This window comes from Pichia membranifaciens, assembly GCF_001661235.1.
Source record: "Pichia membranifaciens NRRL Y-2026 unplaced genomic scaffold PICMEscaffold_4, whole genome shotgun sequence".
In the NCBI taxonomy this organism is placed as follows: domain Eukaryota; kingdom Fungi; phylum Ascomycota; class Pichiomycetes; order Pichiales; family Pichiaceae; genus Pichia; species Pichia membranifaciens.
Window position 1 is genome coordinate 671015 of NW_017566985.1, and position 24326 is coordinate 695340.

The following is a 24326-nucleotide window of genomic DNA, read 5'->3' on the forward strand; positions in this document are numbered from 1 at the left end:
TTAAATATTCTGTTTAAATCAATTTTTTTTCTTGAATCTTTTTTGCAAGCTCAAGAATGGACTCATAGGATTCCAACTCTTAACACGAAGGACGTAGTACATGAAACACATCACCCAGACGTTGAATCCGATATAAACACAGTAGAACCCAATGTTTCTCCATCTGTGGTGAAATGACATACCAATGGTACTCAAATATTCATCACCAACTGAATATTGACAGACAGCACAAGAGCTTGTATCGTTAGGATTGCGAACATAGCCTGAGTTATCTGCAAAGTAATTCTCCAAGTATTCGCCACAAGTTGAGCCATTTGGAGGGTCCAAATAATTATATTCAGCTTCAGCACAAACGACAGGACGGTGATGCAATAAAATGGAAAGGAAATTGTCCATAAAGTATGTGAATGGGGAAAGCCTCCACATAAATTTCCAAAAACCAGGCATCAACTTTGGACTTTGAACCACACCACAGAAAGAAATAATAAAATTCAACGCCAAACCGGTAAGAACGTTAGCGGAAGGTAAGTCCGGAGAAACATAAACAATCGCAAGTCCCAAGGAAATATAGTATAATTGGAAGAACACACAATAAGTGAACCACCATAAACCACAAACCGAAGGTTGATTGTCAAGTTGAATTGGGAAATACCAGCAGATGAAGTAGATGGTTGAAAAGAATATACCATATGGAATTTCACTCAAGAATTGAGACAACATCAATAATGACCAGTGAAACGTGTTCGATTTAGACTCTCTAACTTCATATAGTTCACGAGCTGCAATTGCTTTTTCTTGAATTTGATTAATTAAGGGAGAAGAAACAACGACGGCAAGAAAGCAAGCAAACATGACATTTTGCATACCAACAATAGTATGTTTGACATTCCAGAAAGAGAAACCGGCCAACAAACCACCGAAAACAAACAACATGAATTTAGCCAAAACGTAGTCCAAACTACGGTAAAATTGCATAAACGTTCTTTTGTAGACTTCTTTGAACTGGATATAGGTTGAAGCAGCATATCTGGCCGTTAACTCACTGTTGTCACTTGCAGGTAGTTTGGAAGTTCTTTCAATAAGCTCACCAACTTCCTTGGTCAATTCACTACACTGTTTGGAAGCAAGCCATTTTTGGTTCCAATCTTCAATGTTATCACCAGTGGCACCGGCACCAATTACTTCCAAAATGTATTCTGCCGGGTTCTCAGTTTCTGAACAGGTTCTACCACCTTGACTTTGGAAATAATTTAGCATCGTACTTGAATTTTCACCAATGTCTCCAAAGTAGACTGTCTGTCCACCTCTTCTCAAAAGCAATAATTTATCAAATTCTTCAAAGAGAGTGGCAGATGGCTGGTGAATGGTACATAAAATAGCTTGTCCAGCCTTTGCCAATTCCTTCAACACTTGGACAATAGCCCAGGATGATTGAGAATCCAAACCTGATGTAGGCTCATCCAAAAATAAAAGCAAAGATGGCTTAGCAACCAATTCTGTAGCAATAGATAGTTTCTTTCTTTGTTCAACGTTCAAACCATAACCAGTACGACCAACTAAGGAATCAACATACTCCTCCATGTTCAAAATTCTGATAACTTCATCAACGTATCCAATCTTTTCATCATCGGGAACACTACTAGGTCTTCTTAATCTAGCACTGAAAATCAATGACTCTCTAACAGTTAATTCTGCAATATGTAAATCCTGCTGCTGAACATAACCTGTTCTTCTCTCAAAGGAAGAATCAATTCCTTTACCATTGATTAACATATCACCACTAACAACTCCGACATCAACACGTCTAGACAAGACATTCAACAACGTGGTTTTACCAGCACCAGATTCACCCATCAAAGCAGTCAAAGTACCAGGCAAAACATAACCTTGAACGTTATCCAACAATTTCCTATCAGCCCCGTCGTATGGAACAACGTAGTCGACATTTTGCCACATGAAAATATCGTCAGAGCCTAGCTTTTGGCCTTCAATAGTAGCGGCTGAATGTTGAGATTCAATAATATCATCAGTTACTTTACCTTCTGACTTTGCATCAACACCAACAGTCTTCTCAGGATCTTCTTCACCAGCTCCAATAGCTTCCAAGAGAGAGGTGGGAATAGAAGCACCATGAATAAACAATAGCTTATCTGAAGAGGCAACAATTGGGTTATAAACTTCCACAAGGATCATGTTGACAACCAAATAACCAACTATAAAACAGAACATTATACCGAAGTTTCTCCACATGTGATTCCAAGTATATTGGAAGGCCAATTTCAAGTAAATCATACCATCGACATAATTCTGACCACCATACTCTTGTTTTGAGAGGGCACCTCCAGTAAAAGCACAAACTTGATTTTTCAGTGGATCGATATTAGCATAAAAGTCCCCACGAGGAAGCAATTGAATAGGAGAACATTCCATTTTGGAACCTCTGAATTCCATCAAAATCATGGACTCGAAAGCAAATAAAACTGGATTACAATATGAAAACCATTTGAACCACCAATACATTGAAGGTCTTTGGATCATATAAGATGAGTAAACAATCATAGCCATCATACAGATACCATTAATACCATTAGCTGCAGACAAGTCTGGCATGAATGAAGCCAACAATGTGAACAACGAATTGACAGCTTGAACAACTAAATTGACGAACAAAAAGTAGGAGAAAAACGCACCAGCTTCTCTTTTCAAATTTGATAAGAAGTAGATGATAAGGGAGAAACAAACGATCGCAGTACAACGGACAGGAAAAGCGACCAACTGTTTGGCAAGAAGTTCTGACGACGGTTGATACATTGTATAAGCATACTGCTTGTTCAAAATTGGCTTATCCATGAACAAGTCTGCAGTTTCGGCCAAGCACATGATACAGAAGTAAAGACACGAGAAGAAAAGAATACCACCTCTTGAAAAAGACCCTATAGTTTCCCTTGTTGTGTTATAGTAAAGGGAACCAATGATTAACGATTGAATAACAGCAGCTGCTACCAAGGTGATGGTGTAACTTTTGTTGTTGATCAAGTTGTGTACTCTTCTCTTGCAGCAAAGTTTCAACTGTTGTAAAAAGTTGACCGTGTATGGCGATTTCTTTGACGTCCACTTCTGCTTTTCGACATTCAAAACCTCTTTGAAGGTCTCTTCTGTTTTTTCAGGATTTGAGGCCTTCAACTTTTCGTCAATAATTTTTTCGAGCTCAGCAAACTCTGGAGAGTTACGCCAGTATTCTTCGAATTCATCGGCATTTGAAGGAACGCTGGACTTGTGGAATCCAGGTCTTAATGTTCTAGCCAAAGGATCGGTGATAGCAGTCAAGAATTCAGGGGTGGTTTGTCTGGTTGGCTTCTGGTAACCCATACGGTAAAAGAAATCCGTCGCATTTTGGATCTTACCGAAGTAGATTTGACGACCCAAGTAAAGGACGGTGACATAGTCGAACAATTGATAGATATTTTCCGAAGCCTGGTAGATGGTAACAAGAGAAGTGGTTTTGGTGATATTTGTTGAGGTTCTTAAGGCCTCTGTGAATTCCAAGGCGGTGGATGCGTCCAAACCTCTGGTTGCGTTGTCAAAGCAGTAAACGGTACCCTTTGTGACCATGGCTTCGGCAATCGAGACTCTCTTTCTCTGTCCTCCGGAAACACCTCTGACGAAATCGTTACCGACCAAAGTTTTTTCGACGTGCTTCAAGCCAAACAAGGTGAGGTACAAATCCTTGATGGTGTTGATGTACTCATTTCTGGAGACGTCGTTAATTCTGATGGAAGGAGTTTTGCAACCGATTGCAAACTGCATTGTCTGTTCAACAGTCAAGTAGGGGAAGTGGACGTCCAACTCCGGGTTGTAGATCAACTGGTTTTTGTGCTCCTTGAACATGTCCTTTGACTCGATACCCCCGTAGTGGACGTCACCCTCGTAGCCGAGGTAAGTCTTGGTTTCGCCACAGAGCACCTTAAGGAAGGAGGAGCAACCTGCGCCGGGTCTGCCCAAGACCAAGGTCATGGTACCCGGAGAGGCGAACCCGGTGACGTCTTTGACGATTTTTCTCGTCTTTGGAAGCTTCCCGAAGTCGAAAGAGCTGCTCTGCTTCTCCTTTCTGTCCCTGAAGTACGAGTACACGGGGAAGAAGATGTCGCCAACGTCCTTGACGATGGAGGCGGACGTGTTTTTACCCGTGACGGACATGTTTTTGAAGATGATCTCGGCGGTCTTCACCTTGATGCCCTGCTCCTCGTTTCTGTGCGCCATGAACTGGAGAATGGCCTGCAAGTCGAAGTCGTTCGGGTCGATCTTGAACGTCTTCATGTCTTCCGCGTTCATGTGCGAGAGCGTCTGCGACAACGTCGACAACCGTCTTAACACGTCTGTCTCTGGGTGCTCTTCAGACTGCCCTCTGGTGAGCGCCCGGTGGATGTAGTCCACCTCATCTGAGAAGTCGTCCCGGATCTGGTGGTGCTCCTGCGACCCTGCTTGCGGCGCCGGCACACCGTGCTGCTGCTTCTCGTGGCTTGCACCCGGGTGGAAGCTGTCCACCTCGTAGACGAGACTGCTTCTATCGGAGTTCGACTCCTTCTCTGCGGGAGAGGCAACGTTGCTGCTGTCCGACATCGCTGTGTGTTTGCCTGCTGTCAACAAAAGCCAACTGTGTGCTCAAATCGGTATACACAGGCACTGACGAGAAAAAGGATAACGCCTGCTATATAAAGCACAGAAAACTGTCAACAGAAGAGTGGAGGGGGGGGACGGAGGACCGAGGATTAAAAGTTTGAACAACCAACAGGATTATTCCGGGTGCTGCTCGGAGAGAAAAAACATTTTTTACCACCCGTATTGCAGCCGGTTGCTGACGAATTCGAGAAAGACGGTGGCCAAGACAGTAACAGAAACAAAACAAAGCCAGTGCCCATCCCGAAAAGCACGGCGAAGACGTCCACACAGAGTAGAGCGGTCCTAAGCCTCCATCGCGAACTCCCCGCGAGCGGAGAGTAACAGCCGGCAATAAAAAGTCCGGAGATTGTGGATCGGGTTTAAAGGCCGTTTGCTCCACGGAGGACGGACATGTTATGGTGTTGGCTACGTAGGTGAGGCCTGCTGGCAGGAAAGAAGGAGAAGATGCAGCCGTTCAATTCGGAAAAAGACAGGGCTTAAACCGGTGGAGATAAAACAGGACTCCGTTATATCCATTTTAGGTTGAATACATGATAGCTATATAGACAGCGGCTATCCACTACGTCACTAGGTGGTCCTGCCCTTTCGGAAGTTGCGAAGAAACGACAAGTCCTCGTTGATTTCCTCGGGCTTCAAGGGCGGGCAGTGCTGGGTGCCCTTGCTTGGGTGTTTCATGTTGACCTTGTCCTTGCGGGCGACGCTCTTGCTGCCATAGAGAAACTCGTTCAAGACGGGGTTCTCGGTGAGGATCTTGTTGGAGTCCTCGGTGGCCGAGGAGGCGTTGCCGTTGCCCTTGTTCTTCTTGCGGGTGCTCGAGCCGGCGGCGGTGCTCGAGTCATAGGAATCGTCGTTGGAGTTGGTGAGGTTGGAGTCGTGGAGCACGCTGCTCTCGTGGTGCCGCTTTCGCCGGGACCTGCGCTCGCCGGAGAAGAAGAAGCTTGAGTTTGTGTCGAAGCCGGACGTGTTGCCGTTGGCGGTGGCGGTGGCGGTGGCGCCCGTGCCGTCGGTGCTGTATCCGCCGTTGGCGTCGTGGTTCAGGCTCGACCGCGACCTCGACGACGTGTGCACCCCGACAGACTTGGACGACGTGACGATGTCGATCAACGCCTTGTCCTCCTTCAACTGCTTGATCTTGCTGATGAGACCCTCCTGGAGCTTCGTCTTCACCATCTCCACAATCGACTTTGTGTTTTCCACCGTCTGCTCGTACTCATGCTTGAACGACTCGTTAATGAACCGCACCTGGTACTCCTCCGCCAACCGGAGTCGCAACAACTCCGCGTCCCGCCACTCCTCGAGATCTCGAACCTTCTGCATGTTCTCGGCGTTCTCGCCCGAATGCAACGAGCTGAGCTTGTACTGTAGCTGTATCAACGAGTCCCGGTAGTGCACGTCCTTGTCCGCCACAAACTGCTGGTCCATCTTGGCCAGCTTCGACTGGATCTGGAGCCTCCGGCGGGCTCGTTTCGTAAGATGCTGTTGCTGCTGCGGGGACTGTTGGCCTGCTAGCTGCACCGGCACTTGTGCCTGTGCCTGCACCTGTGCTTGCTGCTCTTGTGGTGGTGGCGGAAGCTGTGTTTGCAGCGGTTGCTGCACAGGCCCTTGCATCTGCGCCTGCTGCGCCTGCTGCTGAAACTGTAGTTGCATCTGTTGCATCTGCATCTGTTGCATCTGCATCTGCTGCATCTGTTGCATCTGTATCTGTGTCTCTAGCTGCTGTCTGTCGTTGTACTGCGGCTGCATCATCCTGCCAAACCGTGTATGTATGTGTGTCCGTTTGCCTGTGGCGTGCGTGCGTGCGTGCGTGCGTGCAGTGCTTCCTCCTCGAAGGCTCCTCTACTCTCTTCTGTCAACCATCCCATTTCTTCAATCACTCCTCCGGTCTCCAACTACAGAAAGTAAATAGATAATCAACCTCTCTTTTTTCTCGCATTTTTTGCTGCCGGAGAGAGCAAAGAAAACGCTTACGTCAGCACTATCAGTGCTTTCCGTCACTTTCAAAACTGACGCCGTCATCTTCTGACAACCTGGAAGACGGCAGAGTCGGTAGTTTGCAGAGCTGGTCGTAGCAAGTGACTAGAAGGGAAGCATTTCGAAAAATAAGAATGATATATTCATATGCAGTTGCTGTTGAAAATAAGAAGGAAATCAAGCGAATAAAATCTTTGCTAGAATCTCGTAGCTGTCTGGACAAAAGCACAAAAATTTTTTCAGATCCGAACGGAACTTTCCTGATTCCGATACTGATTCCGCAAATTGCGAATGATGACCCCTCCGCATTCATTGCAAAGCTATTGCCCGGTGAGAAAGTATCGGTGGTGAGATCTACAGCAGAGACCGGCTCGTCCGACATTGGGTCTAAATTGGCACATCTATTACGCTCCTTAGACCCAAGCTTGGATGATTCACAGGTGGATGGTCTCTTGAAGAAGTTTCCTAAAAGATACTCTGTGTATCCTCCGCTGCTACTTCTGCCGCAGAAATCGCTAGATTCGAAGGAATGGTCCTGTTTTTTGGGTTCCTTGGATCAGAACTACAGGTCGGAGATTTTCAGTTTCATTCTCCGCCATTTTTCTACGCCTACCAATACGTTAACTCATATGGCGATCAACAAACCCATTCCTGAAACAAACAATGAAATACGGTCGCCATCACAGCTAACAACGCTATACGGAGACTTCACTGACTTTTGGTGCCATACCACCCAGAATGGAATCTACCAGACCTGGATGCCTGCTTACACAATGTTTTCTCGAGGGAACATTAAAGAAAAGGCCCGAATATTAAACTCCTACCAGAATATAACCAGCGACTCAGACATTGTTGACATGTATGCCGGAATCGGATATTTCACGCTTTCTTATTTGAGAAGAGGGGCCCGAAGGGTGTTTTGCTGGGAGATTAATCCTTATTCTGTTGAAGGATTGACCAAAGGAGTGAGAGAAAATGGATTCGGAGAAGCGTATGTAATCAAACGGGAGCAACACATCAGTTTGGCAAAGGTAATGAAAGCAAGATGTGTAATATTCCTAGAGAGTAACGTCCATTGCCTCGAAAGGTTAGAAGAAATAAAAAGCCAAGTTCACGATGGCGACAATTTGGACCTAAATATTTCTCACATCAATTTAGGACTACTACCGTTTTCTACAGATTCCTGGCCTTACGCATGCGAACTGATAGACTTATACGGCGACAGACATTCCAATGCCTGGATTCACGTTCATGAAAATGTCGCAGTGACACAACTCGACACAAAGATGGACTCCGTCAAAAGTGAACTTCAAAAATTGTCAAACACTCGGAAAGTAATTCCCGTTTGGCTCGAGAAAGTGAAGACCTTTGCCCCTGATGTTTATCACGTTGTGGCAGATTTCGAACTGGAACCTATATAATCCTGAGAAGATTTTGTACATACTACTATACCCTTCGCAATATAAAAGGCGCTTTCTCTTTTCTTAGATGGATTTCCCAACTGTTGTTTGCTTGGAGGATTCTTCCTTTGCAGGACTATCTGCAATTGCCACCGTCTTTTCCGCACGCTTGATTACTTCAAGGTAATGAGTAGGTACGTATCCAACGCGGCCGTCTCTTGCTCGGCAATGGCTCCACCCATCGAGATTGGACAGGATGGCCACTAGGTCTCCACGTCCAAGCTTGAGCTCCTTCCAACCATTTGGTTGCTCTTCTTCCCTTTCAGGTATGAAATCATACACCGCCCTCGCAAACTCCAGGGAGCGTGGATCAATTTTATTCGACCTACCGTGGCCTGACTGATCGGCATTAGTTGCCGTAGTGTTATCTGCTTTTAACCCTGCACTTATGCTAGCGTCCGGGCCTTGAACTCTCCTCTGCTGTTCTCTTTCAATATATCTGACAAACTTGGACATCAAAACCGGTAGTCCAACTAAGGCAAGAAGAAAAACCAAGAGCGGTTTTAAACTCAACTTGCTGTTCTTTGACTTCAAGCTAGGATTGTTCGATATCAGTCCATTTTTCCAATTGCTGAACTCTTGTAGTAAGGCATGCGAACCACTTACTGAGGAGTCTGTTGGGCTTGCTGTTGAGAAACCTAATAATTTTTTTAGGATTCTCTTCAGCCATGCTAAAACAGCATAAAGTCCAAGCGGCCCATTATTCGAGCCGCTGGCACCATTCCCTATTTGTTTAACAGAATCAGTCACCCCACCAAAGGTATCCTTTATCATCCCACCAACACTTCCTAGATGACCTAATTGGTCAGCAACGCCAAGAATGGTGAAAAAGCTATTATGTGTTGCGTAGTATGTGCTTTCAAGTAGGGCTGCAACAGCACCCACTGCATAGACGACGTTTTCAAGAACTTGAAACGTTCGGGCAGTTGCATCAGCTACCCCGTTCAGTGACCCGCTAGAGTTTTCCTCCCCAGCCACTCCCCCGTATCCCATTTGTCTGTATCTGCCGCCCATACCACCGAGCCCACCATAGCCGCCGTACCCTCCTAATCCACTCATACCGCCATAGCTGCTCATTCCTCCTAGTCCTCCCATTCCTCCCATACCACCATAGCTTCCGTAACCTCCATACCCAGAGCCGTAGCCACTTCCGTAGCTGCCGTAGCCTCCATACATGGATGACCCCATGCCATTCATGCCATAAGAACTTGAGCCATAGCCCGAGAGCCCGTTCGTTATGTTTGATGAATTCGTAATGCTGTTCTGAGTCGATTTATCGACCATAGAGGAAGGTATAGGCGGAACTGCAGGTCGGGATGACGCGTCTGCGGTATTTGCGGATGGGTTTGTTGTAGATGTTGACGTTGTTGTTGTTGTTGATAGTGGCGTTGAGCCAGTTGGTGACACAGAGGTCGTCGCCGTCGACGCCGTTTCCCAAGGTTTTGGTCTTGGCTGTGACATGTTGCAATATGCTGTGCTGTGTTGCTGGGTGTACCTGTGTGATCTGTCTAGCTCCAGCTCCAGCATACCGCCCTTTCTCCGTCATAGGGGCGCCTGCCTATCTTCAAACTTTTCTTCTGCCGCTGACGATTTCTCCACCTCCTCCAAATCTTTATCGCCCGCTCCGCTGGGCTCAGGAGCTCCGGTTCCGCGGTTTTACCTTCCTGTTCCGGACAAAAATAAAATACACATTTCAGTTTACATACAACACTAAATTAACGGAAAATATGACCTACTATTATCACTGAAGGCCCAAGAAAAAATCTAGGCACTCCACATACTATACAACTTTGGTTCCACAACACTGATCGGCTTGGTTACATCGACTTCGTTCTCCTTTACGTTCTGCACCGACGCCTCCTGACTGCCTTCTGGTCTACTTTTACCGTCTTGCCCAAAAATGGCAAGGGAGGAAGACGCGTTGGGATCGTAGTTGGCTTCGCCGATGGCCCGATCCACTAGGTTTAGAGCCTCTGTGATCGAAGCTTCTAATGCTTCCGGTGTTATTGAAGGATTACCCTTGGTCTCACGGGCAATGCTGGAAGCTTTCATAAGCTGCAACCGAACCTTCAAACATTGTCTTTTGACCTTCATCTTGTCCAACACGAGGTTCTCCTTTTCCGTTTCAACGAACTTTTGCTGTTCACTGATTCTAGACTCGAGATTCATGAAGCCCTGCAATTTGAGCTCGAACTTGCGCAAGGAGAGCTTGAGAATGGATGTTATAACATTGTCTTGAGAATTAAGCTCGGAGCTCGCATGGCCGTGCACATTATCGATAATTCTTTTAGCAGAATTCGCCGTTGTAGTCGATGAGGTCGTTGTGGTTGTGGTTGTTGTTGTGGTACTGTCACCAGAAGCCCCGTTTGTGATAACGGAGAGTAGAGAAGATAGATCGATTGTCTTGTCGTCCTTCAGTTTCTTCAAGTACTCAACGTAGGAGGACTTGGAGATGTGTTTGAAAAGATAAGTGTCTTCAATTGGAAGCTGGATAAACTTAATAATACATTGGTCTTTTGCTCTCGAGCCGACGTGACCAGCAATTAAATTCCAGTCGTCACCAAACATCTCAATACCTTCCAAAAGCAGCAAGACCTCATTGTTGGTCCAGGGCCTGAACTCGTTGTTGAGGTTTGTCTTTTCAAGCTTGATAAAATCCGAGCTCTTGAAGTAGTCTTCAAACTGACTGTTTTCGAAACACTCTAGGGAAATGTTCGACTTGTTTTTCAAGTTGTGGTACTTCGTTTCGGTGATGTCGTTACCTGTGATGGAGCAGTAGATTCTCTTCACCTGTTTCGAGTTGCCGTTGCTGCTGTCCTGTAAAATGAACACGTCGTCGACAGAGTCGTACACATTCTTTCTTAACTGCAAGTTCAACTTCACGTTAGGAGTCACGCTGTTAGAGATCTTCTGTCTCTTGAAGGATGGTTCGTGCGTGTTGTTATTGAGAGACACAACCTTGATCCCTGTGGAGTCCAAGTCCATGTTTTCGTTCAGCTCCACCTCGTCGTCCTCCTTCACCGTGATCGCCGACTCCGCCGACTGAAGCGCAAACCCAGTGGGCTTGTCCAACGTGATCTGGAAGTGGCCCGTGAACTGCGGACCCATCGAAAAACTCTTTGTCTTCGGGTCAATCTGGTAGTTGATCAACCCCCACTTCGCCAAGAACCCGTAGATCCGCATTAATGACGCTACGTCCATCGCGATGTTTCTCCGGATTGCCGTGATCGACAAATACTCGATGGGGTTCAACCGGTACGTGTTCACAATGAAGTTTCTCACCGTCTTGTAAATCGCAGGGTTCTTATACCTGATGTTCGACTGGGCGCTGAAGAAGTCTGGCAGCGACTTCTTCTCGATCTCGTGGATCTCGTTGATGTCAAACCATTTCGCAAAGGAGGGGATGATCACTGGCTTTGTCTGTTTCGCAAGGTAGATGTTGGCCTGCGTGTACAGGTCTGCAGTGGATGCGCCACCCACCGCAGCAGCAGGAGGCGTTGCCTCCGGGACGTTCGTATCTGATACAGCAGCCATCGTTGTCGCACTTTCCAAACAAGTACCACTGGTCCGACCGAAAACACTCACCTGTGCCGTGTTCAGCCTTTTTTCATGCCCGAACTCGACTCCTTCATCAACAACTGAAACACCACCCTCTCTCACTCCTTCTCCTTGTTCCTCCTCGCAGTTTTTCCTCTCGCCCTCTATGCTTTTTCGCGCGCAAGTGACCGATCGGCTCCATCATGAATTGAGCGACGCGTCCAAAGAGACGGAGCTGGAAAAAGGAGATAAGAGAAGGGCCATATGTCATCACAAGTATCGGGGATCGAAGAAAAGCCGGAAGGGTCAGGGAGGACAGGAAAACAGACACGACGGACCGGAAGACATGACTGCGGCCGACGAGGAACACAAGTCGTTGGCAGAGCTCTTGGCGGAAGAGTACAGCGGACAGACGAAGGAGCAGCGGGAGGGTAACCGGTTTGACAAGTCAAAGCTGAAGAAGTTGCAGCTGTTGATCGACCAGTCGAAAACGTTTTCGCAGATAATCTCGGCGTCCTTGATCCAGAAGCAAACGCACGCGGAGGAGCCGGCGAAGAAGAAACAGAAGCCGGACACGCGGAAGACGTCGTCTGCGGATGCGCACTCATTGGACACGTACAGGCAGCCGAAGTCGCTCGTCAACGTGACGTTGAAGAGCCACCAGCTGCACGGCATGAACTGGTTGATCTCGCTGTATCAGAACGGCCTAAACGGGATTTTGGCGGACGAGATGGGGTTGGGCAAAACAGTGCAGACGATCTCGCTTCTGTGCTTCCTGCTGGAGCAGGGCATCGAGGGTCCGTTTCTGATTGTTGCGCCGTTAAGCGTGGTGTCGAATTGGACGCTGGAGCTCTCCAACTTTGCTCCGTCGCTCTCCTTTGTTCCGTACGTGGGCGATAAGAAGCACAGGCAAAAGCTCAGAAGGAAGTCGTTGAGGAAGTTCAACGTGGTTGTGACCTCGTACGAAATTTCGCTGATCGATTTCCCCTACTTGAGAACCATCTCGTGGTCATATTTGGTTGTCGACGAGGGCCACCGGTTGAAAAACGCAAACTGCATGCTTTTCACGAAGTTGAAGGCTCTACAAGTGTCCAATCGCATCCTCCTCACGGGCACCCCGCTCCAAAACAACTTGGCAGAGCTCTGGTCGCTATTGAACTTCATTCTACCAGACGTCTTCCACGATTTTGCTACCTTCCAAAGCTACTTCAACTTCTCCGAGTTTGAATCTCTTGTCGAGGACAACGACGAGAATAACTCCGAGTTCAACTCTCTTGTCTCGATGGAGGTGAGGAAAGCTTTGGTGAACAACCTTCACACCATTCTCAAACCGTTTATCTTGAGAAGACTGAAGAATGAGGTGTTAACACTACCACCGAAAAGGGAATACATAGTATACTCGAATCTTTCCCCCCTACAATCGTTTCTTTATTCAACTATGCTCCACCCCGAGAATGACTTCCGTTCAACACTTTTGAAAACGTTCTTCCCCCTCTACGTGAAGTACAACTTCCCTGAATTGGAGAAACATGTTGAGCAGTATCTAGAAATGACAGACTCTGCGAAGTCCAAAAAAGGATTGACTGTAAAAACTGTGCAGGCATTGAACACGCACTATGAATTTGTCAACTCGCAGATCAAATCCAAACGAATCTCCAACCCTTTGATGCAATTGCGTCAACTATGTGATTCTCCCTATCATTACTTTTTTCCCTGGAACGATGACACCAAAATAACCTCGGATTTGATTTTGAACACTGCCAAATTGCAATCTCTTGACTCGTTAATACCTGCGCTAATAAATAAATACCCAAGAGAGAAGATTCTAATTTTCAGCCAGTTCAAATCCACTTTGGAAATTTTACAAACCTATTTCGACGAACACCCTTCTAATGACAAGGTGTACTCTTCAAAAACAAACGTGTTTCCGCTGAAAACATGCATTTTAACCGGCTCCTCGTCAAAAGAAGAACGTGATGATGCAATTTCGACATTTGAGACAGACCCAGACTACAAAATCTTTCTTCTTTCAACAAGGGCCGCCAATCTAGGCTTGAACTTAACTGCAGCCACCACTGTGATTTTATACGATTCTGATCTTAATCCAATGGTAGATTTACAAGCTATCGCACGAGTGCATAGAATTGGCCAAACAAAACCCTGTCTTGTGTATAGGCTGGCGACTCTTGCCACCGTTGAAGAAGCCATCTGGGAAAGAGTGATCAAAAAGAGAGTCTTAGAAGGTATTGTTATTGAATTAGGCGAGTTCAATGGTTCAGATCAGTGGGTTACTTCAGATAACAAGAAAATTAAACTCAAGAAAGAATCTGTGCTGAGCTCACTATTAAACTTTTACAGTTCCAGAAGAGGCAAAAGTGGTTTGAACCACTACACAGATCCTTCTCAGTTGGTCACAACATTAAAAAGCAATTCATTGACTGCTGAAGAGATTGAAGAGGCGACTAGTCATGCTTTGGAAAAGTACGAGGAGGGGCATAGAATAAATGAAGCCAAATTGTCCCACATCAAATTACTTTCAGAGAGTGATGTTACAGGGCAAAGTGCTCTTGATGATGTCCTTAGTTAAACATTGGCATCATCAGTTGATTTGACTTATTATTGTACAATCATTTATAGAACATCGACATATTTATTACTTGACAGAGTGTAACTGATTCAAGAATCATAATCTTCACAATCCTCATTGTGATAAGAAAGTCATGAATTCCCACTAAGAAGTCTAGAGATTTCAGCTACTGAATATCTAGAATTTCTTTCCCTTAGGCACCCTGTCACCAGAGTGTTTGCAATTTGAATCTGTGGATTTTCATTCAGTTGGGACTTCCACTCCGTTGTTTGCCAGTTACCTTCAATGATAGAAAGTTTCAACCTCGGCTCATATATATGCCAGAAAGGTAACTTCAACATCAGCAAGGCATAAACAAGAATTCCAAAAGCCCATATATCAGCCTTACAGTCCACTGGAAAAGGACACGGCTGAAGAAGCTCAGGGGAAGCATAAGGCAACGAACCAATATTAAAGTGGTGTTCCTTGTGATCAGAATCCGTAGGATTCAAAATAGTGGTCGACGAACTAAACTCAGTAGAGTCGTTAACTCCACTCATTGACCCCATCATATCGAATGACTGTACTCCTGAGGCTATATCACTTGAAGAATTATTATTAGAGAGAAACAAATAAGACTCTTGAAGCTCTTTTTCAACTTTCGGATCAACATTTTCTAGCAATCTTCTAGAGGCCGCCTCATCATAGTTGGTCATTCCAAAATCACAAAGCCTTGCTCTATTTTTTTCCAGTAAGAAGTTTTCTAGCTTGATATCACCATGGTGTATACCATTTTCATGTAAAAATTTAAGAGCGTCGGTAATGTCTTTGAGGTAAGAAATTATATCCTCAAAACGGTCAGCCAACTGGACTCTATTTGTTTCCCAAAACTTGACTTTGTCAAATAAAGAGCCTTCATCATAAAGCGGCATTAAAGCAAAGATATAATCAGCAGTAACCTTAACATCTAGTAAAGGAACGAAACAGTTGTGGTGAATCTTCGACCACATTATGATCTCCGACCTGAACGTTTGAAGGCACTTCAAAGAATGTTTGAGAGGAACAATCTTTAACGCCTTTACATCGTCCATATCATTTATATTGATGCATTCTCTGATAATACCAAAACTCCCACTGTCAAACACCCTACCTAACCTCCAACTTTGAAGTAAGATAGAACCTATCTCGTTTGTATCGGGTTCTACTCGTTTTGCCTTGCGTCTTGGTGCAAGGATATTCGAGGAAGCAGAACCGAATGATGAGGCCGAAGTGGAATTTTTCCTTATGATCTTTGTAATGTGACTTTTATATTCAGAGTTATTTTTCAAGCTATCCGGTAACAATTCTACCAACATCTTCCTTCTATAGCTAAAAGATAATGAGGAGAAATTTCTTGGTATGCTCGACAAAACTAGACGATCTCCTTCCCGTTCTGGAGATGCTGCAATTTTAAAAGATTCATCAGAAACCATGAAACTATCACTTCCTCTCTTGAAATTGTTCTTTGTCTCGATTTCAATCGGCTTTGCTTTACTTTCTGTACTCAATAAAATTTCATTTGTCTCTACATCCAATGGCTTTCGATCGTATACATCTAGCTCATCGTCGGAGTCTTCGATCACGTTTTCATTGATACCGAATTTTGCTAAATTGAAAGTGGCAAAATTGGGTATGTATTCGTCAACAATGCCCTCTCGCATACAACTCTTTTTCAAAGATTCTCTAGGAGAAAGCTCTTGATTTGATAAGGGTTTCCAGTCCAACATTAATTTCTTACTTTCACTCAAAGACTTTCTACGTCCATACTCACCATCATAATTAGATAATTCATTCTCCGAATAAGTTTTTCGAATGCAATCTCTTGTTGACTCAATATCGGTGCCTTTCTGATTGCAATCACTTGTTTGTATTTCAAACTTAGCCACGGCATTTTTGAAATCAACTTCTGGAATTTGTTCTTCGTTGTCAATGGTGTTGATACCTCGAAGATCTGGCAGATATCCGCTAACTAGTGTGGGTAAACGGTATTCTGGAGGTAAGTTTTCTCGATAGAGAAGATTCGTGGAGGATAAGAATTTGTAGTTGCTTCGATTGAGGTTTGAAGAATATTCCTGATCCTTTTTTTGCATTAATGGAGAAAAGCCGGGTAAAATAATTGTATATGGTAGAAACAATCTACCGCCTAATGAACTCAGTCCCAGGCCAAGTAGTTAACAATTAGACTCAAAGCAGTGGACTTGTCCATCAATCCCCCGTGATCGACTCCGTAACATTGTTGAATCAAAAACATTGTCATTCTCAGCGACAAAAAAAATCATGATCGTCCGCGTAGTGCTCAGAAATATTCCTGTTTTCAAATGGTCTCAATACAACTGTTTATTGCCCCCCACAAGCATCAGAGTAGCGAGGTGCTTGCAGTTAAGTCAAAGATAGAGGTACTGTGACTAAAGATATAATTAGCAATGTGTATGTTTCATTAGGATTATCGAATCTTATAATGCAATAAATAAAGATACTAACAATATTTTCTACAGCCGGCAACAATACTTTTTCCTTTGGATCGGGTTCCAACTCAAACTCTCTCTTTGGCAATGCAAATAAAGACAATACTAGCAAACCGGCATTTAACTTTGGTTCAGCATCCAACGCGAACTCGGCCACCAACCCTTCATCCGGAGGGTTCAACTTTGGAAACACACCAACACCAAATACAGCAGCAACAACTCCTTCTTCGAACTTTGGCTTTGGTTCAAAGGCAGAAGCAACAAGCGGTACTGCTAGCAATGCTTCTAAGCCGTTTTCTTTTGGTTCGAGTTCTAATACAGCTGGTGCTCCTTCCTTTTCTCTGAATAGTTCAGCTGCTCCATCGAAATCGTTATTTGGCGGTGCAGGAGCATCATCAACGGCTGCGCCACAAAAAACACCAGGTTCATCCCTTTTCGGTGGAAGCACAACATCTTCTACGCCATTTTCATTTGGCGGAAATGCTGCGGCTGCGGCTACGGCAACATCAACCAATACACCATCATCCTCAACAGCCCCAGCTGCCACTGCACCTAAACCATTTTCCTTTGGCTCATCTACGACACCTACCACAGCGGTACCCGCATCTAACTCTACATTTTCTTTTGGCGCAAGTGGTTCTAATGCAGCTTCATCACAAACACAGAAACCTGCCTTCTCGTTTGGCTCCAATTCAGCTGCCGCAGAGCCAAAAAAGGAAGAGCCCAAACCAGCGTTTAGCTTCGGATCATCATCTTCAGGTGCACCTACCACAGGCACACCGTCTACAGCCGAAAAAAAAAACACGACGTCTGGGTTTTCTTTCGGATCAACTGCTCAAAATGCAAATCAAACACCATCAACTACATCTACTTCTAAACCTGCTTTTTCTTTTGGCTCCGGTACGTCCAGTACGACGCCAGCTACATCTGCAGCACCAGCTTCAAAGACATCATTTTCTTTTGGCTCTGCTGCTTCTAACACTGCTCCGGCTACATCAGCAGCATCAGCTTCAAAGCCAGGCTTTTCATTTGGCTCTACTGCTCCTTCCACTACACCAGCTGCAACAGTAACACCAGCTTCAAAGCCAGGTTTCTCCTTTGGTTCTAATTCTACAGCAGCAGCACAGGACACTCCTAAAACTGCAGATTCTAAACCTGCATTTTCATTTGGTAGCTCAGCCTCAAATGCAGAAGAGAAAAAGAAAGCGGAACCAGCAACCACAAAATCTGTTGGATTTGCTCTTGACAGTAAAAACGATACGGCTAAGGATTCCACAGAAAAGAAGAGTTCATTTGACATTTCGACAGCAAGTAAAGACAAGGTTCCTGTGAAACTCGAGGATTTCAAGCCACAACAGTTATCGATAATGAACAAGAGTATTGAAGATCTAATCACCAGATGGACCAACCAACTTTCACTATCTGGTAAAACCTTTGAAACCTACAGCGAGAGGATAAATGAATGGGACAGAATCTTAGTAAATTCATCAGATACTGTGAGTAAATTGTACAATGACACTATACTATGTGAACAGAAACAAGAGAAGATAGATCAAACTCTTGCTTACATTGATAAGCAGCAGGATGAACTTGATCGTTTACTCTCAGGGTATGAGAGACAGGCAGAAAAGTTGTCAGCTTCCATTGAGAAGTCGGCACCTTCACTAGCCAGCTCTATCTCTGGTAACAATAAAGAAACAAATGACGAGGCACGTGAGAAAGCATACAAGTTAGCAGAAATGCTAGAAAGTAGACTTGATTCATTAGGATCCAACTTTTCATCACTTGTTAGCGAAGTGAATGACGTCAGCGTTAACTTCAACAAGACTTTGATGAACACTGAATCATCAGGTGAAGGAGAACAGACTCTGAATGATATATTGAAGCTATTGAATAACCATATGGAATCGCTCAGCTGGATCTCTGAAAATGAGAAGCACTTGAAAGAGAAGCTTGAAAAGCTGTCTGTATCTAGAGTATAATATGACGACGCAATTACTTTTTTTCTTTAGTTTTTACATTAATAACCTTTTCAACTATAAATCTGTTCTAAACGGATGGAGAGCATTCGACTTACATTAGTAATGGTAACCAAAAAAACCCTTACCCCGAAACCTTAATAGTGGCACTCTCTGTATCTATGAGGCTGTGTTCGGTACTTGTCCATGAGGTAAAAGAAATTGAAGAGAGGAATATAGGAGTATGGGCCAAATCAAAGAAAGAATGAGTGGATAAAATTGCTAGCCATTCAACGATCCATGTGATCGATCCCTCAACCGATTCTGAACACGTTCTTGCAACCTCAGCTCCAACCTTGTCCTGTTAGAGTCCAATATTGTTGGAGTGAGTTTTTTCTCCAATTTTAGCTTTGTTTCTTTATTTGTGGCCGTGGAAACTCTCCAAGCTTTAGTATGCTTCAGAACACCATCAATAAATGGTGCAGCAGGCTTGCTTTTGTCATAGGCTGCCAAAGCTTCATATATGTCACCACCGGAATATTTTTCAATCAAAGATGGCCCAATTTGAGTTAATTCACTATCGGTCAAGCCACATATATGCGCTGCATCGGAGAATAGGTCCACAGCAGATGGTAGTTTTGGTATTTGGAGGGCCTTGGTGAGCTGGCTTCTGTGTGTATTGAGGTTGTTTTTCTTATCTCTCGTCTTCCGATACATCATTATCGGTTGACGTTCTTTTTCCGAATCTGAGTCTGAATCTGCCGACGTCGATCTACTAAAGGATGAGTTTTTGTTGTGGGAAGGATAATGTAACAGTAAAGAAAGAGCTTCGGTATCATCATCGATCTCATTCTCCTCGTCAAATGCCTTCTTCAAACATGGAACCAGAGATTTCAATAAAGCAGATCTTACCCTGAGTATCAATAAGATAATTACATAAGGCAAAAGTGCTGATACATCATGTCCATTAGTGGCTGTGTCTGCCATTGCGCCCGCACATGCGTATGCAATTAAGCCATCCCAAATACGAACTGCATAAGCTAGACCCACTTCTCTGGTAAGAATCATTCTAAACCATCGTGTGAGCCATAATTGAGATTCTATCTGAGATTCTTTAAATGATGCTGCCAAACCTGGATGTTTTGCATCTCCTGGATCGAGATGATGAAGTTTAAGATCAAACACTATACTCTCCCTGACGATTCCCGATGCAGTGAAATATTTATCGATAATAGGAGACATGAGTTGTTTGAACATGGCAAATACATCGTGTGCAAAAAAGTTTTTATCAAGAAATTCTTTGATCTGCATTTCTAGCTTTTCGTTGATTTTACCAGAAACTAAAGAGTCTGCTTGTTCTGAACTTGAGGTTTTAGTCTTGGAGGTGGCTCTGCTTAAATCAGTGATATCTTCCCCTCCATCAACGATGTTGCTTTTGGTTGAGTTTTCAGTAGTGTATTCCTTCTTCTTGTTATCTACTAGCTCGACTTTAAGAACAGCATAAATGACACCACATAATTCATGCATTCCTTGGACATAACCTAGTTTCTTTTTTCCTGCTGCCTCTCTTGAATCATTTATCCACTTTGCATAGCGATACAAGATTTCTATCATTTGTAATTTATCCTCTTTGCTTTCGATGAACATTTCAGGATGCTCCGGAAATAAACGTTCAACATCAGCGATTATCATTAAAAGAACATCTAGATCCGACTCTGATTTTCTATTGGAATTGGAAGATAATGGGTAATTTAAACTGGAAACTGTTGCAGGCTTGAGTTTCACCTTTTTATTCACCTTAGTGTTCATGTCTATAGTCAAGTTTGCGAGATCCTCTTCAACATCAACGTTATTATTATTATCCACATGTAGCGGCACGTAATAGATTGAGTTTTTTGGCAATAGGTGCCAAGGAATGCCTATATTGGTGGTTAAAGTGGCAAATGTTTCTCTATGTTGCCTTAATGGAAGTAAATCAAAATGAATTGAGCTTTCATCGGAACCGGAGCGGTGTGTATCAATCTGAAGTAGGGAAGTTTTCCATAACAAGGTTCTTGAGAATGGTATTCCACTTGAGTTTGAGTATACATGAGCACCGGAAAGAATCGCCGCCGCGGCCGCTGGACGGGAGGGATATGTATGCAAAACACTGGCTATTCTAGTCACTGGATCCATAACGGGGTGTCTCTGTGATTGGAAAGAAGACGGCATTCTTTGTGAGTTCCCATTATTCATGGCTGTAGAGTAAAATGGGCAATATGGTATGTGAAATCTTTCTTCTGAGCAAGTAAGTAGCAAATTATAATCAGTGGAAGCTCAAGCAGCTATATGCATCGATGAACACCTATCGATTTATCTGTGAATACCAATTATTGACTTGCTAATCTTTAAGTAGGTATATCTGTAGTCCTTCTGGTGTTGATTCTGCTCAGAACACGGTGAAATGCAGGCAATAGCGTATACGGAAACGCACCAGCTTACGTAACGCGTCAGTAAACTTTCAGTGAAACGATATTAATATTTTTTGTAACTCTATATTTTTGTCGCCAAAGCAAAAAGAAAAAAATTCAAAACTACATGAATACGGTATGAATAAATAGATGTATAAAAGAAGTAAACAAAAGAAAGGTTGCGAGAATAAAGAAAAAAATGCTCAAAAAATCAAGTAAGTATGTAAATTTAAGAAAGTAAAATGGGAGAGAAGATAAATGGTAGGAAAGGAAATGAAGGGAATCGTGAAAGACTGGTACCAGCACACCTTATGGGTCAACGACCGAGATCCAAAGAGCCCTCGTCGTGGGCATCCGAGTCTGATTCTGAAGACAGTTTGAAATCGCCACTTTCGGCCTCACTATGAATGATCTCTATGTTTTGAGGAGCAGTGGAGGTACTGTCTCTGAATGGTTTCAATTCGACGTCTCTTTCTAAATCTAAGCGGAAGTTGCTGGTGCCATCAGTGGTATCGGCAATCAGTGGTGGCGGTGGAGACTCTTTGAAGTAAATGATGGAGAAAACGGCTATGACAATGACAATCTCGCCAACAAGAGACCAGCCTTGTGGGATGGTACCGTTGACTACGAAGTCAAAGATGGACGCGTAGATCAATTGTGTGTAGGTCATTGCTATGGCTCTTGCGGCCTTTTCTCGCTGCATGCCCGCCGTCAACAGGAATTGCATAAAGAACCCTGTGACTCCGATCGCGGTTAGCAATGACCATTGTTTGATGGTGTGGGGAATCTGGAACGATAGTCCCGGTAAGACGATGATGCCGATGAAAGACGCAACGGTTGTGAAAAGGGCGTAAATGGAGACCATGAACAACGGGTGGGCGTTAAAACCTATCTTCCGAATGGCACACATTGCGACACCTGTACCGAAAGTCGAGACGAAGGCAAAGCATGAGCCAACCAACCGTAGGTTCACGCTGCCACTAGCCTCCTCGAGGACCGAAGGATCGTGTTTCACGGAGGAGAAGATCGATAGGAGGAAATGAGGCTTGGCGATCAAAATGACGCCGCCGAAAGCCACAAACCCGCCGATGGCTTCGATCCGGGTGAAGCTCTCGCCTAGGAAGACGTACGCCATGAAGGAGGTTATGGTTGGAGCCAAAAAGGTGATGGCAATGGTGTCGGAGACGTTTAGGTAGAGGAGGGACCAGTACTGGCCGCCGACTCCGACAAAGCCCCCGAGGGCACGGAGAAACAACAGGAAGCGGAAGCCTTTGGGTCCGAAGGGAAAGTCTGAGTTTTTCTCGTAGAAGACAAAGTAGCAGATGCAAAACAAGTATGTAATGACCATCCGCACAAAGAGGATCTGCAACGGGTGAATCGGGGTCTCGAAGTCTTTGTCCACGATCAAGAGCTTGCAGAACATCACCATCATGCAGTTGAAAAGCTGCGAGATAAGTGTCAAAAAGACACCCATGTTGGGCACCACCGTGTGCGCGTAGAACTCCTTCGCCTTGTACAACAGCATGATTGTCTATTTGCTGGTTCAAGCGAGTTAGCTGCTGAATTCTAGCTTTCTGAAAGCTTTTCCCGAAGAAACAAGAGGGAAAAGAAGGAAAAAGGAGGCGGATGATTCACTTCTGGACGGAAAAATATGATCTATCCCCTATCTTTTTCACGCACTAAGTGAAAAAGCGGGAGTAAAAAATGCAGAAAGAGTAGAAGGGCGCCCGGGACAGACGGGGTGGCGCAGCCACAGGCTGTGGTGGCGGATAAGAGAGCCGCGGCGGCATTACGTAAGCACAGTGGCTGGTGCGGGATGCGAGGTTGTGCGTGTTTTTTTTTTGGCTCCAGGCCCAGGGTGTCTTGTCGTTGCGTCAGGTTGTTTTGATTATCCGGTGGCACGAGCTGTTGCTGTTCCGGTTCCTGGGCTGCTGGAAGCCATTGAATTGCCATTGAACCCTCCACCTCTTTCGATAGCAAGCAAGCCGTACCATGTTATTATCGCTGTTCCGTTTCCCACGCGTCTCTGTGTTGAGAGCTCCGACCGGGGCCCTTCAGCCTCGGTTCTTCACGACCAGCAGCCCGGTCCTTAAGGCTGCGGCTGCGTCCGCAGGCGCCACGAAGAAGGCTGCTGCACCGAAGAAGAAGGCAGCTGCGAAGAAGACGGGCGCTGCCACGAAGAAGGCTGCTGCGCCTAAGAAGCCGAAGGTGAAGGAGCTCACACGCACGCAGTTGAAGGAGAACGCGAAGCCCAAGAGACCCTTGACCAGCTTTGTGTTGTACTACCAGGAGCACTTCACGCAGCACTACACCGGCTCGGGAGACGTCACGCAGGCGATCTCCGAAGCCAGCAAGGCCTGGAGAGCCGAGACCGACGCCGTCAAGGAGACGTACAGACAGAAGGCGGCCGAGAAGAGCAAGGACTACAACAAGCTGAAGGAGGAGTGGGAGGCCAAATACAAGAGACCCTTGTCCGGCTACACCAAGTACATCAAGAGCACCATCGACCGCAGCAAGTGCGCCACCATCCAGGATGCCTCCGAGCAGATGAAGCAGTTGGCCGCCAAGTGGAGCACCTTCACCCCGCAGGAGAAGGAGAGCTGGAAGACCAGAGAGTTGTAGTTGGCGTCTGTGTGGTTTATATCTAAGCATCTATCTATCTGTTATCTCTTTATCTGACCAACACGCTTGCTGAAGCTGAGCCTTGTGCAAACCGCTGAGCTTTCATTTTCAATTCAGCTGAGCATTTGCCCCCTTTCCCCCTCCCCCCCCCCCCCACTGAGCCGCTGAGCCGCTGAGCCGCTGAGCCGCTGAGCCGGCCACAGCCCACAACGCCTTTACTGCTGCGCCACCGCCTGGGGCGCAGCAGGCGGCCCCATGGAGGGGGGTGCGACAGGGCTGTTGCAACGGCAGTGGCACAACGTGGATGCTGCAACGGGCAGGCGTGCGGATTTGCACGCACTTCCTTCTCTCCCGCTGCAGATCTATCTGTCCGGCAGCAACAGACAACAAGGACTCAGCAGGTGGAGTTTTTTCTCCCCGAAGGAACGCAGGCAGAGCTTCTTGGCAACACGCAGCAGAGAAGCGGCGGAGCAAAACACACCGAACCGTGCTGTACGTGACCCTGTGTACGCTTTTGGTTGTCTGTCCATTTTTGTTTCAGCACAACTGTTCTTCCCCCCAGTGAAGAAAAACTTGCT

General features: G+C 45.3%; 10 protein-coding genes across 10 annotated transcripts; 4 read left to right on the plus strand and 6 right to left on the minus strand.

Annotated features, from left to right (window-relative positions):
• Positions 1 to 18: 18 nt before the first annotated feature.
• Positions 19 to 4620, minus strand: PICMEDRAFT_59442 (hypothetical protein; the record flags this gene model as incomplete). Its single annotated transcript, XM_019163366.1, has 2 exons — positions 19 to 4470; positions 4546 to 4620. 2 exons carry the CDS (start codon positions 4618 to 4620, stop codon positions 19 to 21), a joined length of 4527 nt encoding a protein of 1508 aa, XP_019016929.1.
• A 627-nt stretch (positions 4621 to 5247) lies between these two features.
• On the minus strand, positions 5248 to 6423 carry PICMEDRAFT_73314 (hypothetical protein; the record flags this gene model as incomplete). The annotated part of the gene is made up of 1 exon (XM_019164445.1): positions 5248 to 6423. The coding sequence occupies one exon, from the start codon at positions 6421 to 6423 to the stop codon at positions 5248 to 5250; it is 1176 nt and encodes a 391-aa protein (XP_019016930.1).
• A 22-nt stretch (positions 6424 to 6445) lies between these two features.
• PICMEDRAFT_59443 (hypothetical protein) lies at positions 6446 to 8072 on the plus strand (the record flags this gene model as incomplete). The annotated part of the gene is made up of 2 exons (XM_019163367.1): positions 6446 to 6476; positions 6805 to 8072. The coding sequence occupies 2 exons, from the start codon at positions 6446 to 6448 to the stop codon at positions 8070 to 8072; spliced, it is 1299 nt and encodes a 432-aa protein (XP_019016931.1).
• Positions 8073 to 8135: 63 nt separating this feature from the next.
• Positions 8136 to 11645, minus strand: PICMEDRAFT_73316 (hypothetical protein; the record flags this gene model as incomplete). Its single annotated transcript, XM_019164446.1, has 3 exons — positions 8136 to 9374; positions 9433 to 9583; positions 9898 to 11645. 3 exons carry the CDS (start codon positions 11643 to 11645, stop codon positions 8136 to 8138), a joined length of 3138 nt encoding a protein of 1045 aa, XP_019016932.1.
• A 349-nt stretch (positions 11646 to 11994) lies between these two features.
• PICMEDRAFT_73317 (hypothetical protein) lies at positions 11995 to 14235 on the plus strand (the record flags this gene model as incomplete). The annotated part of the gene is made up of 1 exon (XM_019164447.1): positions 11995 to 14235. One exon carries the CDS (start codon positions 11995 to 11997, stop codon positions 14233 to 14235), a length of 2241 nt encoding a protein of 746 aa, XP_019016933.1.
• A 131-nt stretch (positions 14236 to 14366) lies between these two features.
• Positions 14367 to 16343, minus strand: PICMEDRAFT_73318 (hypothetical protein; the record flags this gene model as incomplete). The annotated part of the gene is made up of 1 exon (XM_019164448.1): positions 14367 to 16343. One exon carries the CDS (start codon positions 16341 to 16343, stop codon positions 14367 to 14369), a length of 1977 nt encoding a protein of 658 aa, XP_019016934.1.
• Positions 16344 to 16614: 271 nt separating this feature from the next.
• On the plus strand, positions 16615 to 18794 carry PICMEDRAFT_17089 (hypothetical protein). Its single transcript, XM_019161458.1, has 2 exons — positions 16615 to 16680; positions 16749 to 18794. The coding sequence occupies exons 1-2, from the start codon at positions 16677 to 16679 to the stop codon at positions 18698 to 18700; spliced, it is 1956 nt and encodes a 651-aa protein (XP_019016935.1). The 5' UTR covers positions 16615 to 16676; the 3' UTR covers positions 18701 to 18794.
• A 50-nt stretch (positions 18795 to 18844) lies between these two features.
• On the minus strand, positions 18845 to 20494 carry PICMEDRAFT_17090 (hypothetical protein). The gene has a single exon (XM_019161459.1). It carries the CDS (start codon positions 20483 to 20485, stop codon positions 18959 to 18961), a length of 1527 nt encoding a protein of 508 aa, XP_019016936.1. The 5' UTR covers positions 20486 to 20494; the 3' UTR covers positions 18845 to 18958.
• Positions 20495 to 21200: 706 nt separating this feature from the next.
• On the minus strand, positions 21201 to 22710 carry PICMEDRAFT_17091 (hypothetical protein). The gene has a single exon (XM_019161460.1). The coding sequence runs from the start codon at positions 22649 to 22651 to the stop codon at positions 21443 to 21445; it is 1209 nt and encodes a 402-aa protein (XP_019016937.1). The 5' UTR covers positions 22652 to 22710; the 3' UTR covers positions 21201 to 21442.
• A 288-nt stretch (positions 22711 to 22998) lies between these two features.
• PICMEDRAFT_17092 (hypothetical protein) lies at positions 22999 to 23893 on the plus strand. The gene has a single exon (XM_019161461.1). The coding sequence runs from the start codon at positions 23119 to 23121 to the stop codon at positions 23746 to 23748; it is 630 nt and encodes a 209-aa protein (XP_019016938.1). The 5' UTR covers positions 22999 to 23118; the 3' UTR covers positions 23749 to 23893.
• The last annotated feature ends 433 nt before the right edge of the window (positions 23894 to 24326 follow it).

What these genes read in the sequence shown, in the direction of transcription:
- PICMEDRAFT_17091 (XM_019161460.1), bottom strand. Translation starts at nt 22,651, where the DNA reads ATGCTGTTGTACAAGGCGAAGGAGTTCTACGCGCACACGGTGGTGCCC.
- PICMEDRAFT_17090 (XM_019161459.1), bottom strand. Translation starts at nt 20,485, where the DNA reads ATGAACACTAAGGTGAATAAAAAGGTGAAACTCAAGCCTGCAACAGTT.
- PICMEDRAFT_17092 (XM_019161461.1), top strand. Translation starts at nt 23,119, where the DNA reads ATGTTATTATCGCTGTTCCGTTTCCCACGCGTCTCTGTGTTGAGAGCT.